At 38.2% G+C, this 19,774-nt stretch overlaps 1 protein-coding gene across 1 annotated transcript; it reads right to left on the bottom strand.

Annotated features, from left to right (window-relative positions):
• Positions 1-9,408: 9,408 nt before the first annotated feature.
• Positions 9,409-17,047, bottom strand: LOC144979787 (uncharacterized). Its single transcript, XM_078926873.1, has 3 exons — positions 16,535-17,047; positions 15,152-15,293; positions 9,409-13,102 (listed from the first exon to the last, which is right to left on the bottom strand). The coding sequence occupies exon 3, from the start codon at positions 12,761-12,763 to the stop codon at positions 11,975-11,977; it is 789 nt and encodes a 262-aa protein (XP_078782999.1). The 5' UTR covers positions 12,764-13,102; positions 15,152-15,293; positions 16,535-17,047; the 3' UTR covers positions 9,409-11,974.
• Between the last annotated feature and the right edge of the window lie 2,727 nt (positions 17,048-19,774).

The raw sequence follows: 19,774 nt of genomic DNA, 5'->3' as shown, positions 1-19,774 counted from the left end.
ATCTCTCTGTTGTGTACTGTTGTTATTTTTTTTTCTCTTCTTAGCATTTGATTTGTTAACATTTGAGTGTATTCCTCTTAGTGAGATCGTGTGCTGGTGTATGGGTGAGGCTTTACGGTGATCTCAAACTGAGTACACTGATAATGTGTTCTTGGAATCTACAGCTGTTCCCTATTTGAACCCGTTGAACGAATTCCCAATTTGTCTTACTTTTTCCTCAAGTTCTTTGAATTGTACCTCGAGATTGTTTTTACTATCCAATTTCCTTCCTTGTCCTTTTTACTGGCGCTGATATGACCTAAATGTGTTGCAAGCGCCGTAAAACCATTTTAAAACACACACACACACACACACACACACACACACACACACACAATGAGCACCTCCGTGTCTGTTTTTGACGCCCCACCTTTCGTGTCCCTCGGGGGTTCCACTCAATGGGACTGGTGGGTGACAATGCCACTCTGATTAACAGTGGGACTGATTTCTTTCCATTTCCAGTCATTATTTGGTCGGTTTAAAAGACAGGTGGGCTAACCCGTACCAGAACCATTTTTTTGACAAAGTTTCTTGGACGCCGTTTTAAAATAAATTAGATCTCTTTTGTGCGGCTTTGTGGTCTAGTGGTACGACACTCGCTTTCAGATCGGCGCATAGTTGAGTCCTTGGAAAAGGCTCTTTACTCACATTCTCTCACTGTACTCAGGTGTAAAATGAGTACCTAGCCGTTAACAGCGTTGTCTCTGTCCGGAAAACTGTAATATCGCCTAACAGGCGTCATGTCCCGTTCTATATGTTAAATGTTGCTGTTGACCAGGGACCCCTTGTAAAGCGCCTTGAGCACATTTAGTGGATATATAAAAAGATCTGGGTTTTTTTTTTTTTTTTATTTAACCAGCTAGACTAACTGCCGTATTTTGGACAGAGTTTGAGTGTTTTTGTCAAATCGATCGATTTTTGAAGGACGAATTGTCTGGCCAAATTTTTAATATGTCTCTTTTCAGAGTACGGCAATTAACTGGTCAAAAAGTTTGAGTGTTTTTGTCAAGATGAGGTTCATCTAAATCGATCGATATATTTGAAGGACACGTTTTCTGGCCAAATTTTTAAACACGTCTCTCTTCAAAGTACGACAATTAACTGGTCAAATACCATTCTTTTTTAAGGTGATGAAGATCAACATGAAACTCACATTGTATGATGAACGAAGATTAGCATTGATTAATTGATAGAACATAAACATACAAGTTCTGGAAAATCTGAATTATGGGATAGCCTAATAGTAATAATCGTCCTGTCGTACTAAAACCGTCCATTTATGACGATGGTGGCTTAGCTACTCGTTGTTCAGTCTCATTACAAAGTCAATCAATGTTGAGCATGGTCAGTAACCTGGTGGGTGACAGTGATCGGAAAACCTTAGCCATGATGTTGTCCTTGTGGGAAAGGCACTTTACAGACATTTCCCCACTCGACTTAGGTGCTGATGACTACATTACCCGGCGAACGGCAGTGTTGGTGGATATACTAATACACGGTCACCGTCTAAGCGAAATGTGCCCTGACAATTCAAAGGGTTTAATAATATTAAATCCTTTGAATTGTCAGGGCACATTTCGCGTAGACAGTGACCGTGTAGTAGTATAGCATAGCCGATGCCATCTACTTAACATAATCATCGGGAGTGCTCGAGTTCGAAGTAGACATAATCTAAAGATTTGCATGAATTAGAGCTACAGTGTAACCCACTTAAAACGGCATCAACTATATCGACATCCCGCTGATAAACACGTCGCGCTCAGTCCCCCCCCCCCCCCCCCCCCCCCCCCCCCCATACATTACCTGCTAGATTCTAGAACGCTCTTGGGAGAAGCCAAAAAGCGCGCGAGAATCCGAGCATACCGAAATCCGATGCTCATGGGAGGTAACCAATACTTACCCTGTACTTCATGTATTATTTCCTGCCTTACTTCCCTTATACCGCAACACGTCTGTCCACAAGACATCGAACGTTGAATCGAAACTCGGAACTGAATCGCTTTCAAAACAATTCACATCCAACTGTCAGCCATAAACAAGCTACCCGATGCCTTGGTTTTAATTGAACGAGAGGCAAAACGATTCACATCAAGCAGGAAATTCCGAGATTGGAAGGATAATGGATGAGGGGAGGGGGCATGGGCAAAGTTGAACGAGAGATGACATTCACATAATGTAACATGGGAGTGTCACGGACCAGTGTCGTGCAGATGTTTTCAACCCCTTGACAACGAAGCTGATTTTTTACTTTAAGATAATATGTAATAGTTTCTTTTTGTCTTTATTATTTTTAATGGAGATTAAAGCGTCTCCACACAGACAGTGCGACTCGGACTTCAGTTATCAAAGCGGTGTCTTTTGATGAAAACGAGGACCGAGGAGATCTAGTGTTGGGTCAAAATAAGATCGAATTTCGAATATTTCGAAGAGTTACATTGCTACTGGGTTTTGCTCCCCCCACCCCCTATTTCTATTTTTTTTTCAACTCATAGTTGCTGATTGCTATTTACTTCTCTATGATTAGCAAGTGAGGTAGGAGTGTCACAGGATGCTGGACGGTGCATACCGCCACAGCTCTAGTGTGAGCTAATGCATTGTACATATTTGGAGATATTAATTGGGTTTCGGCGCCCCTGTTATACCCGATTAGTCCTATAATAGTCGGTAAATTTTACTAAAGGCAAAAAGGGAGAGAAAACAAACAAACGGGGATTTTATAAATCCATTATAACCGGGTCTCTGTATCCCGACCTATTGTATTATGTGGGTTCCACTGTAGTAAAGTGTGTAGCTGATGTGGTAAAAAAAGAGTAGTATGATTATGATGATGTGGCGGTGGCGGTTGTAGTTGAGGTAGCGATCCTGATGTAGCGGTGGTTGCAGTAGTGATGATGATGGTTGTAAAAGTAAGGTGGTTATGATGATGCTTTGGCGGTAATTATAGTGGAGTTGAGCTTTAAAAATTGAGCTTTTATATAGGGCAACATCCACTAAACGTGCTCAAAGCGCTTTACGAGGGGTCCCTGGCCAACAGCAACACTTAACATGTAAGACTAGGACGTGACATGACGCCTGTTAGATAGGCCATATTACAATATTTTTGGACAGAGACAACGCTGTAAACGACCAGGTACTCATTTTACACATTAGTACGGCGAGAGAATGTGAGTAAAGATTCTTTTCTAAAATCCAAGGACTCAACTATGCACCGAGCGAGGCTCGAACCCAGGATCTTTCGATCCGAAAGCGAGTGTCATACCACTACCAGTTAGTGATGATGATGCGGTGGTGGAGTTGTAGTCAGGGCTGCCAACCTCAACATAAGAATAAGAAAAAGTGTAACATTGCTAGTCAAAAAAAAAGGTAAGATTTAGAGAAAAAGTGTACGATCTGAACGTGTAACTCTTCAATCATCTCATTGAATGACTATGAGAAACATCGCATATAAATTCTGAGAGGGTGAAAATTTCAGAAACTTCCAAGATTCCAAGAAAAAAAGAAAAAATTGAGGAACGAAGAAGAAGAAGAACAAGAAAAATAAAAACAAAATTAAGAAGCAATGCAAATAAAACCTCTTTAAATATATCACACTCTTAATAGTTAAATAGGTATATATAATATATATGTACATATATTGCAGGAAGCATGTAAAATGCTAAGAAACCAGACAGATATCGGCATCCTCGACTTTCCCAAAGCATTTGATACTGTGCCCCACCAAAAAGTCCTGCAGAAACTAGAAAATTACGGAATTCGTGGCTCTCTACACACATGGCTTGCTTGGTAATTTCCTCACAAAACGTACCATGAAAGTAATCCTAGACGGCACGTCATCGGATGAATGTCCAGTCATATCAGGAGTACCACAGGGAACGGTGCTAGGACCCATACTATTTCTTTGTTTCATCAATGACCTACCTCTACGAGTAAAATCTCAGATTAGGTTATTCGCCGATGATTGTCTAATATACCCACCAATAAAATCTGCAAACGATCAAAAATTGCTACAAGAGGACGCGAATAGTCTCGAACAGTGGGATAATGATTGGGGAATGAAATTTAACGCAAACAAATGCTACATCCTCAGCACAGCTAAAAAGTACAATGAGACCTACAAGTTAAACAACACCGTCCTGAAACAAGTCGACGATAACCCATACCTTGGCATCACCTTCTCAAAGGACTTGAACTTGAAATGGGGGAAACACATTAACAAAATAACCCAAAAGGCAAGCTCCACCCTCGCCTTTCTCCGACGAAATCTTAGCCACGCCCCAACGTCATGCAAACAAAACGCCTACCTCGCACTTGTGAGATCACAATTGGAATACGGAGCAGTTGCTTGGGACCCCTACCTGAAAGAGGATATTCTAAAACTTGAGAGAGTCCAGAGACAAGGAGCCCGGTTCAAAACTGGGAACTATAAGAGCAGAACCCCAGGATGCATGACAAAAATGTTAGAAGAAAGAAACCCCATCACCCTCCAACATAGAAGAAAAGAAACCCGTCTGTCATTCATGTTCAAGATTATAACAGATCAAATACCATCAATAAAGGCAGACTCCTTTTTCACGCCACGACCAAACAAAAGAAAAATCCGAGCACTCACTTTTGCCAACCACATAACCGAAAACCCGATTGAGAGATACGCCACAAACAATTCGAACTGAACTGCTTCAAAATCCCACAGACAAGAACACAAAACTACAGAAATTCTTTCTTCATTTGAACTATCTCGGAGTGGAATGGGCTGGATGAACTGGTCATCATGGCACCACACCTAAACGATTTCAAGGCCCGACTGACATGGGCCGCGCCCAATGAGGACACCGCTGAAATACAACCAGACCATTGGTTTCTTCAGCGCCAACCATACAGATACAAAAACCTTGAGAGAAACAGAATTAAAACAACTAGGATTAAAATATCAAGATTTGACTCATGAAAAAACGTACAACCTGAGAGACTGAGGGATAAAGCATACAATCTTACAAAGGTGACAAAAAATTTTCTTGGCAGCCTTGTTGTAGTAGCGGTGGGGATGCTGATGTGGCGGTGGTTGCCGTAGACCTGAACAGATTCCCGACCAATGTACCCGATGAGTGAAAATGGTACCAGTACCAGGTGGTCATACAATGCCAACAGTGATAGAGTAGTAGTCGTGGCGATGAGGGATGATGATGTGATGGAATTTTTGTTTATAGGGGTATTACGGCGCTTGCAACATATTAAGGTAAAAAGGAAGAAAAGTGGATAGTGAAAAGATTTTAGAATTACAACTAAAGTACCCAAGAAAAGGCAAGACAACGGGGATTGGTTAGGGAACTGATGTAGATTCCAAGAGCACACTATAAATTATAAAGTAATTAATTTGAATTTGAGATCACCTAAAAGTCTCATCCAGACACCAGCACAGGTCCCAGCTAAGAGTAGTACACGCAAATGTTTACAAACCTTACATAATCTGTCCCCACAGGAATATGCGGCCGCATCGCACCCGATGCGGCCGCATCCTGAGGCCTTCCGCATCCGATTCCGCATCCGTTAGCAAAAAAAAAAAAAAAAAAAAAAAAAAAAGTGGCACTTTTTTGCCGAAAATTTTGGCCCTGTATTTTCGTTTTCAAAGAAAACCGGCGTTTGGTTATCCTATTAAAACAGAGGTAGCCCACTCTAAAGTGCCATATTGTGACTCACTCCAATACCTGGCCGGCCTGTCTGCAGATATCAGAATACAAATTAAAGCAGAAATGGACTTCATCTCTGAAAAGTGCAAAGTCTTTGTGCACGCAACAGACTTGTTTCAAAGTCAATCAACAGTTGCTGTCAAGGTAAGGCGCTTTCATTTCAGCAGGTCTATTTTGCCTATAACACATAATTATGCATGTATTGCTTTTTTAAGACTTTTTTTGGTATTTCCTCTGTTGTATAGTATCAACTCAGTCCAGTCTAAGATTTAACACATCACTCCTCCCTCTTTGAGTTTTAAAAAAATCGTTACTCTAGTCATAATGGTCGTCATTGCCTTAATCACAAGAAACTATATTTAACACATAAAGTCTGATAAAAGTTGCCTGTGTTCTTACCACCAATAAAATCATCACTTTCATTCTATTTTATACTTCTTGTAAGCCAGCCAACAAATCATATTCATGATTCCGTTTTTCTCTCTCTCTTTCTTCTATTTTTCAAATCCAGGCATGGTCCAAACTTGAAAGTTTGCAGTACTCCTTTAGAAGCTGTGGAGTCAGCATGAGGGAAGCATCTAAGCATTTCCCAGAAGGCCTGCCCTCAAAGGACAAATTGGTTCTGCAGGACCGATACTGCCAAGCTATCTCTTCAGTGTCAGAAAAGGTTGATAAGTATATGACCCCAGATGGCCAACCAGCAGTTGAATTTCTACAGCAAATTCAATTTTTTGATCCAACTCGACTGGTGACATTTGACTTTAACAAAGACCGTTTACAGAGTGCTCTGCCTGGTGTTCCAGAGAGTGAGTTTCACTGGTACAGGGAAACTGTGGGACCACAAGCGGTTAAAGTGTCTGGGGGTTGCCAGTGGACCTCACTATATTCTGGAACAGCAAGGCAGATGAGTTGCCTCAGCTGTCAAAATGTGCACGAAAGTATATTTATGCTCTTGTGAATTCAGCTGATGCAGAGCGAAGTTTTTCATTGTACAACCTGGTCTTTTCAGACCGCAGACGATCTTTGAGTGAGGATAACCTCAAGGGTCTTGTTTTCATGTTTTATAACAATTTTATTGATTCTCTGTTGTAAGTGGTACATGTAATATTTCTTAAATTTCTTTTTAGCTTTAGACAACCATTTAATAAATTACAAAATGACATCCAACTCAAAATACAATTTTATGTCTGAGTTATCTCACCACCCTGTTGCATGCCTAAACGTTATCAGTGTTGTGATTAGATTTAGTTAGTCATTAATATTGTTGTCATCGTATTGTGAATTAATGTTGATTTGATTTACTTGTTCTCTCAGCTTATAAATTTACATTACCACGTTACAAAATGTCGGATGTTTGGCATAATTTATGGCATAATGTTGGATTTTTGGCATTATTTATGGCATAATTTGCCCTTTTTTGGCATAATATTGGCATAATTTTGCCCCAAAAATAGCATAATTCCGCGGGGACAGCATAATAACAATATACATTACATAACATAATACAGTGCATAACGGAGAGATAGTCTACAAGAATATCATCACCCAAAACTATATACGTATTTGGCTGTTTCCCTCCCAGTTAGGGTATCTGGCCACAGACAGGAGAAAACCAAGTATCCAAGCACCCTGGACGGCAGAAAAAGATTTTCGGTGTCTCTCTGTTTTTGTTGAAATAGAGAAAGGGCGACCACTCCTTCCCGACATAATAATTGATGGTCTTCGTGGATGATTCTAGTCATTTAATATTTTAGCTATTTTACTAATACAAAATTTCTCGTATAAAAGATTGATCACAATCTTCCCCTCAAACGTCCTGAAATGACATATGGCGCTTTCTGGTGTAGCGCTTGAATGGTTAAGGTCATTTAGCAATGACTATGAAAAATGTTTTTTTCTCTTTTTGAGGATAATTTTTGTCTAAAATCAAAGCCCTATCTCCACTGAGTAAAAATGTTTTTGAATTTTGAAAATCCATTCATAAATAAACAAGTTATGCAGTTTCAAAGGTGTCATTTATTTGGATGACCCGCAAAGAGGAAAAAAACGCGAAAATATGGGACGCTTTTTCGGCATTTTTTTTCCCGACCATTGGTTGTATCTTGCGTAATAAATGGATTAAAAGATTGAAACTTGAAGAGCAAATTAGGATGGTGTTTTGTAAAATACGGGAAAAGTACTCGTCATATTCATATGAAATTTTACAACCAAAAAGAAGAAATGTTCATGTATTACCTTGTCAGCGACAAAACCTCCACCGGTAGTTTTAGAAATATTTTACTCCAAAGAGTAAAAATCTATTTTTAACGGTCTTCTGGTAATCGCACGAGTTTTGTCGCTTGACATAATAGAAAATGACTTTTTTTCTGTGTGCCAACTTTCAGTCATATTTCATCGATAAACAGCGTCGTAATTAATTTTTTTAAATAGCATATACAAAACGGCTTCGTCCCATATTTTGACGCGAATTCGGACACTTCGTGTGCGAAAAAGAGGCCCAAAGATTTGTGCGGGATAGTCATTGCTACATATTTGTTTAACCTTAAACAGGTTATTACGGTGGAAGAAATCTTTCTAGATTTTGGGGTTCCCCAGGGTTCAGTACTTGGACCTGTTCTTTTTGTTCTGTACGTTGGCCCTCTGTCTAAAATCATCACAAGTTTCGGTCTGTCTTACCATCAATACGCTGATGATGATACGCAATTGTACTGCGTTTCCAATACGAGAAATTTACAAGTACAAGAAGTATCATATCAGCCGATAGTAAAAATTGTATCCAAAATGTTAAGAAATTGATGAATGAGAACAAACTGAATGATGATAAGTCGATAAGACGGAGGTGCTGTATGTGGGGAACAGGAAGTGGAAAAGTGAAACAGATTTGAAGTTGGGGGATGCCTCCATTCAAATTGTTGACAAAGTTAAAAACCTTGGCACATTCTTAGACTCTGCTGTCGATGGAGCATCATCAGGTTAAGAATTTGGTAAGATCTCTTTTTCCAACTAAAAAAGATTGCTGCCATGAGATGGTTAATATATCTGAGGATGTGACCAAACTCAAACACCTGGTTGTGTCCCTCGTACTTTCGAAATTGGATTATTGTAGTGCTCCGTTGGTTGGCGTTTCGCAATATAATCCAGACATCTTCAGATTGTCCAAAACAGCGCTGCCAGACTAGTAATCATGAAGTGTAGGTGCGACTCTTCCGGACTTCTGCTTGTTGAGAAAAGGATTAAATTCAACGCTGGTCTTAGTGTATCGTCCTGAAGATACTGCCCGCTCCTACTCCTACCTTTCGGAACTAATTGAAAGATATTCAAAACCCTGCCCCTTACATTCAGCCAGTGATTCCACAAAACCAGTTACATATCCCTCGAATTAGGAAAAATGCTGGTCTGAGAGATCCTTTTCTCATTTCAGACCCTCCGTTTGGAACGCCTTGCCACAGAGCATTCGTGAAAAAGAATCTTGAAACGTTCGTTTAAAACATATGTTCCGTCTATAGTAGATGGTATGATTATTATTTTTTGAGAAGCAAGAGAGGTCTGGTTTATGTTGTGTGTCAATAGGTATCCCAATCTAAAATTTCAACTGCAGAAAACTGCTGTTATTTTGAATTGAACAATTTCAGATTGTCAAACCATGAACAACAGTCTTTAAATGATTAAAATCGGACAACAAATAAAAAAGTTACGAATTTTTTATTTATTTAATAACTTGTAATTTTCGTACACCAACAGAACATGCTACCAAATAGCAAGTTTAAGGTGCATCAAAACAAACAAAATAATAACAAAATTGAATAATTTGCAAGCAATCGCAAGCCATGGACATAGAGAATAAGAAAAATACTCAAACAAATATTCACCTAGTATAATTCAGTTACTATACAGCATCAAAATCAAGAAAAAACATGACCCGCGTGAAAATAATTTCACCAAAATCGCCAGATGTACCATCTTCGGCACTTTGTAGACTCGTCAGTAATCTAAATTAAGGCATGAAACTTATCTGAGCCTTAGAACTGGCACCAGACAGTAAGCCCAATTTTTTTCAGAGAGACAGAGGCAATAATTACTGAGATTTTACGTCTCAAAATTCGAAAAAAGGCCGAAATCGCCAAAGGAAGACATTTTGAGAAATAAACAGTGTTTCCGCTAAAAAAAATTTAAATGATGAGATATGGCTATGAAACTTCACATACAAATGATTTGAGGGATGGGGAATCCAAATTTTATGTCCTTTTCACAAAAAGAATGACAAAAACAGAGTTATGAGAAGAAATCAAGATTTAAACTCTCGAAAATCAACAGAAATATATGTCAAAAAGGGGGGAAAAGTCAAAAATTCATACCACGACCTAACACAATAATGGAAGTTAATGCTGCACCTACTGGTGGCGCACAGTCGATCAATAAAATAAATAAATAAAAACATTAGACAAAAAAGTCAGTACACAAAAGCATACAATATCCAATGCAACCCACGAACATGAAAATTTATACCTATCCATAAGTACATATTTTGAGACACCTCAACAATCAACCTAAAATTCAACGCCCTGCCCTAACACATTTTAGTTTACATAACTAAGGCAACGGTATAAGGACACGCTTTAATGCATATAAATGCACAGACACCGGGCAAACCTATCTTAGCGCTCTTGTTACTCATCATGTTGAGCGTCAGCAAGATGGCTTTCTATTATTTCAACATTTTTAACACGCCTGAGTGTACTTAAACACTTTAATATGTTTTTTTACCCGGAAGTTCATATTCATACAGGGAGTCCAATATAATATCTAATAACAGATTATACATACGCGGACTCTGGAAGCTGATCATATCCACATAGCCTATAAATGATAAAGATTAATTTAAACACGGACTATAATATTGCTATTATGGTCTAATAGCCCAACTTCAGTATGAGTATAAGGGTTATTATTGGCTCTCCACTATACACATTTTAAATGCATCTATAAAATGTTTAAATAGAAATAGATATTATATTGGACTCCCTGTATGAATATGAACTTCCAGGTAAAAAAAAACATATTAAAGTGTTTAAGTACACTCAGACGTGTTAAAAATGTTGAAATAATAGAAAGCCATCTTGCTTGACGCTAAACATGATGAGTAAATAAAACATATGTAATAATCAGAAAAGCTACATATTTATGAGAAACAACAATTGTTTAAACAAAGCATGTCACTGATCAAATGTAAAGTGATGGAAATAGATACATAATTTCATTAATCAATATAATGTAAATGTTGCTACTCGAAGCGATAAATAATGTGAAATTGAATGTAAGCTTCAATTTAATTATAAAAACAGATAGAAGAATGGATGTTTCGTGTTTCCCCTTTACCAACAAACGCATTCAACTTAACGGCACTACCACATCATCTATACTGTTTGGTTCATCCTGTTTGTTGACAAAGGAGAAACCTGAAACGTCCATTCTATCTGGTTTTGTAATTAAACTGAAGCTTGAATTTAATCTCATAGTGTTAGTCAATCAACATCAGAATCTGAAACCCTTCTTCGTTTGACAGCAGTTGACAAAAAAGATGCTTCTGCTTCATCATCAGTAATCATCCTTAACAAATAAATTTCTAAAAATAACATCAATCTTTTTGACATAAGAGGGGAATGACCCATAAGGAATTTTACTTTTCATCAACTCCCAGTATGGCCCAGTGTTAGTCAGATTAAACAGTGAAATAGCAGCAACTAAAGAAATTACCCTACTATCCCTCAAATCTGCAACAATACTTTGAAGCTTTAAATTGTCACCTGAAACTTCATTTTCTAGAAAATCAAGAACATGTTTATGATGGTACAAAAGAGCATGAGCATTTTCAAATATATTATTGAAACGATTACTTCTAAAACTGCAAAACTGAGACTTAATATTATTAGCTTCACAATAATTTAGCCATTCTTCCCTTGCCCCATTTTTCTCATCCCCCGAGGTCCCAATACTTCTGCAGTTAGTCTTATAGCACGTAAGGCTGCACTTTCTTTACCAATACTAGACTGAAAATGATTAAACTTTTGCTGACTGTCCCTCCCAAGTGAACCCCCCTCTTTAATTACATCCCTCTCAAATTCTAACACAGCACTCTCAACAGCTTTAGATAGACCAAGCAAAAAATGAATTTTTTTATTTAAAAGATTCATATTTGCCGCTCTATCGGACATAAGTATTGTTCTTTAATTTTAAATTAAAAATTTCTTTCTTTAAAATATTACATTCTGATGAATCGACTTTATAGATGAAAACAATTTTTTGGAAGAGACATACTTTGATAATCTTCTAACATGGTCAACATTAACAATTGTGGAAGAAAGTGGGATGTGGGACTCTGAAAAAGATTCTGGCAATAAAACAGAAGTGATCAATGCAGGGGTACATTCAGGTTTGGCTGGATTCTGAGTAGAAACAGACGTAGAGGGTAGAGGGGTAGAACCAAAAGTGAATGACGATGATGGTAGTGGTGCTGAACATGAATCAGGTGTGGACACATTCCGAGAATTAATATTCGTGGAGAGATGAGGGGTAGAACCAGATACAGTAGAAATGCAGGACGATGGTGGTGGTGGTGGTGGTGGTGAGCTGAGAATCTTAGTAGAAGTAGAAGGTTGACGTGATGATGGTAGTACAGATGAAGGAAATAAAACGGTTGGCTGAGGACTCAGTGCTGGCCAGTCAACAGTAGACGACGGTGGTGGTGAGCTGAGAATCTTAGTAGAAGTAGAAGGTTGACTCGATGATGGTAGTACAGATGAAGGAAATAAAACGGTTGGCTGAGGACTCAGTGCTGGCCAGTCAACAGTAGATGACAGTGGGGGTGGTGGTGGTGGCAATGACGAGGGTGGCTTTGTGGCTGTGGCAGGAGGAGAGTTTAGCTGAATTTCCGTCAGATGACAGGGAAAGAAGGGTTTCCTGAGCCATGCCTGAAGTGCTGCTGGGTCCCTGCTGATATTTTTTATCAGCTTCCCCTTCTTTGTTTCTGCAGCGATATACATTCCTCGCAACTTCTCTCTCGTGCAAATTACAGGAGAAGACGATATGTCTCCTAGAAATTTATGGAAGTCTCCATAAGTATGTCCATGTTTCAGGAGAAAATTGCCGAGGTCCACAGCAATTTCCTTTGAAACAACAGTCTTTTAAAAATTGTTCTTCTCCAATGTCATGTCTACACCAATGGCATTGAGGGCATCACTGATGTGGTGAAGATCCACAGGTGCATTCAAAAACGTTTTATCTTTCCGTTTTGCCGCCTTCACCACCTTCAAAATTTTTCACCAGATACTATTGACAGGATAACTTGAGTCTGGACTTAACATGGAGAACCATTGTTCCACCTAGAAGGGAAAAAATAACCAGAAAATATTGAAGGGCTTATAACTAATGCATTAGTATATTAGAACAGAAAAAAATAGAATCTTATACAAAAAGATAACCCTTGATAATACATCAGAATCCAACAAGTTTAAAAAAAGATAAGGATTAGGTATGAAAAAATTAATATACTTTGCTAGAGAGAGGAACACAGGGATGGTTTAGAATTTAATTGTATTCCATAGCAAACATCTAGTCTTGTCTAACCTAGTAAAGACCTTTTCAACTAGTGCTATTATACCAACAGCACATGGCCCATTGCTAATTGCTGACTGTTAAATTATATCATAAAAAGAGCCATAAACACGTCTTTTACTTGTCTATGTCACTCAGTCACTTGTAACTACAAACCCAAATAAACTCAGCCATACATGTTAACAATAAAATCTACTCGCAACTAGTGCCGCGCTGAGGACCGGTCCCACGGTCTTTTAGCTGTGAACCGAGGATCGGTCCGATAGGGAAGACCGGCGGCGGTCCTCACTTTTATCACCTTTCCACGGTCTCGCGCCATACTAGGCTACTTCCCCAGCGATTCGTTGCCTCGGTTGCCTATCTTCCACCAATCACCACCCATCCCACTTAATTAATCGCACCCACCCCCCTTTGCCATACACTAAACGACACAGACGACAATACAGGCAGACGACCACCAACCTCCACTCCGCAAACCGCCCTTTCGTGTGTGAGATGGGGGGAACAGGAGGCGCACGCCTTGGACGATTCCATTATACGGGGTAAATTTCAAAATTTACTACACCATAATGATCGCAATGACAATGATCTATGGTGAAGGCATGACCCCTCTTCTCTAATGGGTTATTGTTTGAAATGTATGTGACTACTAAAGATGTGTGTGTGTTTGTGTGTGTGTGTGTCGAACCTAGCAAGTAGCAAATCCGATTTTTTGTTTTCTTTTGTCCATCTCTTGTCACCTCTCCTTTCTATCGCAGTGTTGTCATTTAAAATAATACAATAATATTAAAATTTCGTTTGGTGTTTTTACTAATCAAATAATATGAGTTTCATTAGTTTCTTCCTTCCAAAAAACCCAGTTATCACGTCTGAATTTTAAAAAAGTCCAATAGAATATTTGGGGACCCCGATAGCTCAGTTGATAGAGCACTCTCTTTATACGCAAAGGGCCAGAGATCGATCCGGGTGCAGTCGAGTTTTTTCTGAATCCCTGTCTACTCAGCAATGAATGGGTAGCTGAGTTTGTTAGATCTGGCGAAAAGTCACCATCGACCCCTCTTATTACCTCATCCACCCCCTCTTATTATAACTTCATGTCTCTCTCTTACTCTTCAATGCTCGCTGCCCTCTAATGTGTGTGTGTGTGTGGGGGGGGGGGGGGGGGGGGGGGGGGGTAGGAGTTGCATGTGTGTATCAACGCCACGAACAACTCGATCAACGCCTTGGGCGATGCCATTATCTCCGTTAATGGGGATAAATTTCAAATTTTATTAAATTATCGAAGTAACAATGAAGTACGGTGAGCAAATAAAGAAGGCATCACCCCTCTTCTCTAATTAGGTTACAATTTGAAATGAGTGTGACTACTCCGTGTGTTTTACTCCTGTAGACCACGGTTTTCATCGTGTAGCGGTCTTTAACGGTTCAAGAATGAACGATCCCACGATCTCAAAGGTCAAACCGGTTCGAATTTCCAACAGTCTCTCAGGAATGTTCAATGTCGAAAAGGACCGGTCCTAGGACCGGTCCTTGCGGTCTTCATTTCCCAAGGACCGTAGGACCGTGGTCCTTAAGCTTGCCAAGGACCGCCCCGCACTACTCGCAACCATCATGAACTTATATGAATCTGAAAGCTCCATAGCGGGACCTTGTGTTTTACAAAAAAAAAATCAAATCATAAGCTGGTTTAGCCTCACTGTACTGATAATATTAGCGCAGTAAAAAACATCAAAAACAACCAAAATATTTATCAAAAAAATATAATGGTGGCCTGTGACAACGAAAACAGATGTGTCATATATTCATAGAAACCTTACCTCAGACACTGTCGTTTTGGCTTCAAAGCGCAGATGATAAAGCTGGACAAACAGGTGTCACTTGCACAGGTGGGAGTGCAGGTCTACGACCTTTCCCCCTTCATCAAAAATGAAGCCCTGAGACGACTCATTTGTTCGTCATCTGAAAATGGAGAATTAAAATGTTCAAACTTATTTGAGATGTGATAATAATAATAAATAGTTTCTATACACCGCCTTACCCCGTATTTCAACAAGCTCAACGCGCTAAATGATTACTCATTACCATCAACACTATCTATCAAAACTCAACTGTCAAATTCAAATAGGCAGGATTCAAGAATTTAATATAAATCTAAAACTGATATTATAACCAAGCAACCATCACCAAGTCAATCCCATAGCATCCAAGTAAAACAAGCCTTTCTACCAAGTAGTCTATACAGTAAAAGGTTAAAAGTTAAATTTAAACTGGAGTTTGAGTCACTATAGTATAATAGTAATAGTTCCATCAATCGTGGCATGGGTGAAACTGGATCTTTAAAAAACGATTGAAAAACAAACAAGTTAGATACTACTCATTGATGACACCTGATGAAGAATGGAGCCGTCCTGTTAAGATTATTATAAGATCAAACAATGTGCACCAGATTTCGTCCCAATTGTCAATAATTTCTTAATGAATGAGCTTGACTTAATTAATCTAAATTTCAGAAAATTGAGAAACAACTAGACTCTGACGTCGATAGTGTGATACTTTCCATTTCCTAGTACTAGTAGGACTCACAATCACAAGCACAAGTCTAGCAGTCAGGACGGACACTGACACGACCAGTTTCTATTATTTTATTTTTCATCTAGAAGTATCAGTGATAATGATGACACGTTCATTCTTAGCGATCGGTGGGCTCCGATAATAATAATAATAATAATAATAATAATAATAATAATAATAATAATAATAATAATCATGATAATAATAATAATAATAATAATAATAAATATAATAATAATAATAATAATAATAATAATAATAATCATGATAATAATAATAATAATAATAATAATAATAATAATAATAATAATAATAATAATAATAATAGCCTTCGCATGAATGAACACGAATACAAACATTATCCATTAATTCAGAAAAGTGAGTGGAGCAAACAGTAGTATCATGATAAGATTAAGACAAGATAGAGAAAATAATAATAATAATAATAATAATAATAGATCTTTATTGTCCATAAATATGGCAATTTGTCATTTAGTTACACTTGTCATAACGTTATATGATAACTATAACATTGAACAGACACTTCACTCCTACCCATTCTCTCTCTCTCGCTCCGATCTACTCAAACACCGATCATAATAAAATAAAAAACAATAAGATTTACTTACCACATAATTCAAGTAAGTCCATGTCCATAATTGAAACACTTTTGACTATTCTAGATGGCTGTTTGGAAACGTTTGTCACTCCTTACAATCGGTCTCGGTCACCGGCAGTGTATCAACTCACGCGTCGGACGGTAGGAGAGAAAGAAAGAGAAAGCGGAAACAAAGGCTTTGCTTTTAAAGATGGCGCTATGTGTTGAATCAAGCCAGCATGCTGGATTTTTGATATTATAGCCTTCAAATGCTGCAGATTTTTATGGTGTAATTTTTTCGCCGTTTATTAACCGTTAAGAGAGTCAAATTTTCAGTCAAAAATAGGGCAAATTCAGTTAAATTTTAATAATATTTTTGGTGTGTTTATAAACGAAAAAATTACACCACACGAAAGGGCATTAAAAGGAGATTCTCCCACACTTGATTTCACAGCTGTTGGTCCGTTCAGCTTTTAGCGCGAGCAGATCTTGTGACGAGACCCGAATTTCGGTCGATCGGTACGCAGTTTTCACAGCGAAAATTTTCAATCGGATCTCTTTATGAGGGCGTTTTTGAATAGCTGTTAAAAAGTTCACATAGCTTGAATAGTTGAAATATTTAGCTCATCTTGTAGAGCAGATATTGAAATATAATATTATCCTTTTTTTTATTAAATAAAGTTTAATTCAAGAGAGAGAGAGACAGATATTAACACCCCACTTTTTGATCGATCCCGGCAAATTCGCCTGCCACACAGCGGTAGTTTGGGATACCTAGTGTCAATGATTGTTTCAGCCCAAGTAATTTGTAATTTAAGCGCTTAAGTTATCAGCATTATCATTAATCTCATCCTAAGACAATGACAAAAAAGCATTACAGAAAACATATAAGGGGATAGAAGACAGTAATGGCCCCCCAACAGGGGAGTGGTGGTGGTGGTTGTAGATAGACCTGACGAGCTGAACAAACCAGACATTTTATTTTTTAACAATAAATTAATGCAGTAGTATAAGACAAAGGAAAGAGATACGAGACAATGTATTCTACTACTTAGGTAACTTGTAGAGTTATGAATCGATTTTTTATATTTACTGGTCCAATCCCCAACCTAACATTTATACATCCTAGGACCCCACTGGTCTTGTGTCACTTGACATGGCTCACGTCATAAAAACGAGTCGTCAAAATTCATGCAAATGAGCACAGGTGTCAACATGACACAAGACATGGGTGATTTTTTTCATTGAGCTACCGTGTGGAGCCACCCGAGCACTTTTCATAGAATATGTGTGACATTGCAAAAACAGCGGAACATTTCAAAGAAAATCCTAATATCCCGGAATTCATGTTATATAGTAAATAGAAACTAAAAACTGATTATGTAAATAGAATAGAATATTTTAGTAGTGTGCCTTTGCCAATAATGTAGTGAAGGTAGGCCCAATAGGGGGCAGCATGGCTCAGGGTCTGTACTTCGTACCCGAAAGGTACCAGGTTCGATCACCCGCCACTGAGCGGCCTTAAATCACCTCGCCCTGGAGAAAAATTTCCCCTATGGGATGAATAAAGGGGATTTTACTTTTTACACACAGCCACCCATCGCAGTTTCGCATAATAAAAGACCCATCCTTGGTTATCACTTCAGTATTTCCAAATTCAATTCAACGCACCAGAACGTGCTCGTTGTTGGCTACGGTAGTAAATGTGATACAGCAATCCCCTCCTGAGCACAAATACCCTTTTAACATAAGTAAATAAAGTTCCATTTATTCATCCCCAGGCAGAGATGCAAAGACAACCCCTGGGTCAGCCACAAATTGAGCTAGGAAGAGGTGGCTTGCAGATGCCCCCATAACATGGATATCCGAACCAGGTAAGGAGCATTGCAATAACCAAGCATTTGCCACCGACCGACAGCAATATTCAAGACCACCTTTTTCTCCTAACCATATGCCCCACGAATTTCTCAAAAACAAAACTCCCGACTTGGCGGGGAACCCTGAATTGACTTCTGTTCGTCCCTTTAACCCTATTTTCATACTAAAATAGAAAGTCCTATTTCCTGATTTGGGGTCCATTTGGCCCCCATGACTTGCAAAGAGAAAAATACTAGAAAGTCCTATTTTCTGATTTGGGGTCCATTTGGACCCCATGACTTGCACATAGTAAAATACTAGAAAGTCCTATTTATTTCTTATTTGAGGGCCATTTATCCCCCATGATTGTACAATGGAAAATTCAGTTAAAATCATATTTTCTCATTAAATGTATATAGGCAATATAAGTTTGCATCATTTTGTTGTTTTTGTTGTGACATTATGCATCTATTTATTTAGTGACAAAGTCGTGTCAATATGATCCAAAACTTACTGGTAGATCGCATCTACAATAATTGACTTGGTCATTTTGTTTCCTGTTTGCTGTCCAATATGATGAGCGCCAGTTTCAGTTACCTACTTTTTCATCAACTCTAATCAAGACACATCCAAGTAAGTACTAACTCATTACTTTTTTTTCATTAGATATGTGATGTATGAAGATTATTCTGACACTTATCCTATGTAAAGAAAAATGAATTGATAGTATCGTTAATTTTATGATTGTAGTACCAGCTAGAATCGCCAAATATGAAATGATGAAACAATAATGGATACATGAAATCGCTAATATTCAATTTAATGTTTCTTCCAATACTTGCCTTACTTTCGCTTCTCGATTATCTTTTATTCTTGTGTGTACCCTACCTAACCACAGATTAGTTTGTAACTTCTTATGACAAGTGATTTATTTTCTTGTACCGTTATTCAATCTCTAGATGAACTAATAAATTAGCTTAAATGTCTACATTATGTTTCAGTCATATTGTATTGATATTATTGCTTTTGAATTCTTAAATTTGCTAACTAAATGATTTGTATGTTGCTGGGTGTTTTTTTTTTAAATTTTCAACCATCCGTTATGTGGTCTAAATTATGTTGCATTGGACCTAAACCATGACGAATGGAGAAAGTGCAGCATCCTTGGTAGTTTGAATACTCAGATATACATTGAGTTGTAGTCTGCTGGGGCAACCCCAGTGCATGAGGAAGGTATGTCACCTACTATTTATTTAAAACTGAATGGTACCTATTACATTTATATGTGTAATGGTTGTTAGCTCGGAGTTAATAACAGGCATCATATGAAATCTAATATGAGAATCTTAGTTTCAATTCTGATTGTTAGAATGTCATTTCTCCAAACAGTAACAGCATTATCAAGTATGTTTCT

This window comes from Berghia stephanieae, chromosome 9 (assembly GCF_034508935.2).
Source record: "Berghia stephanieae isolate SIO BIC M18660-M18661 chromosome 9, UCSD_Bste_1.3, whole genome shotgun sequence".
Lineage (NCBI taxonomy): Eukaryota > Metazoa > Mollusca > Gastropoda > Nudibranchia > Aeolidiidae > Berghia > Berghia stephanieae.
This window is presented reverse-complemented; position numbering and strand designations above follow the sequence as displayed.

Coding starts and splice junctions, on each gene's coding strand:
- LOC144979787 (XM_078926873.1), bottom strand. CDS start 12,763: ATGTATATCGCTGCAGAAACAAAGAAGGGGAAGCTGATAAAAAATATC.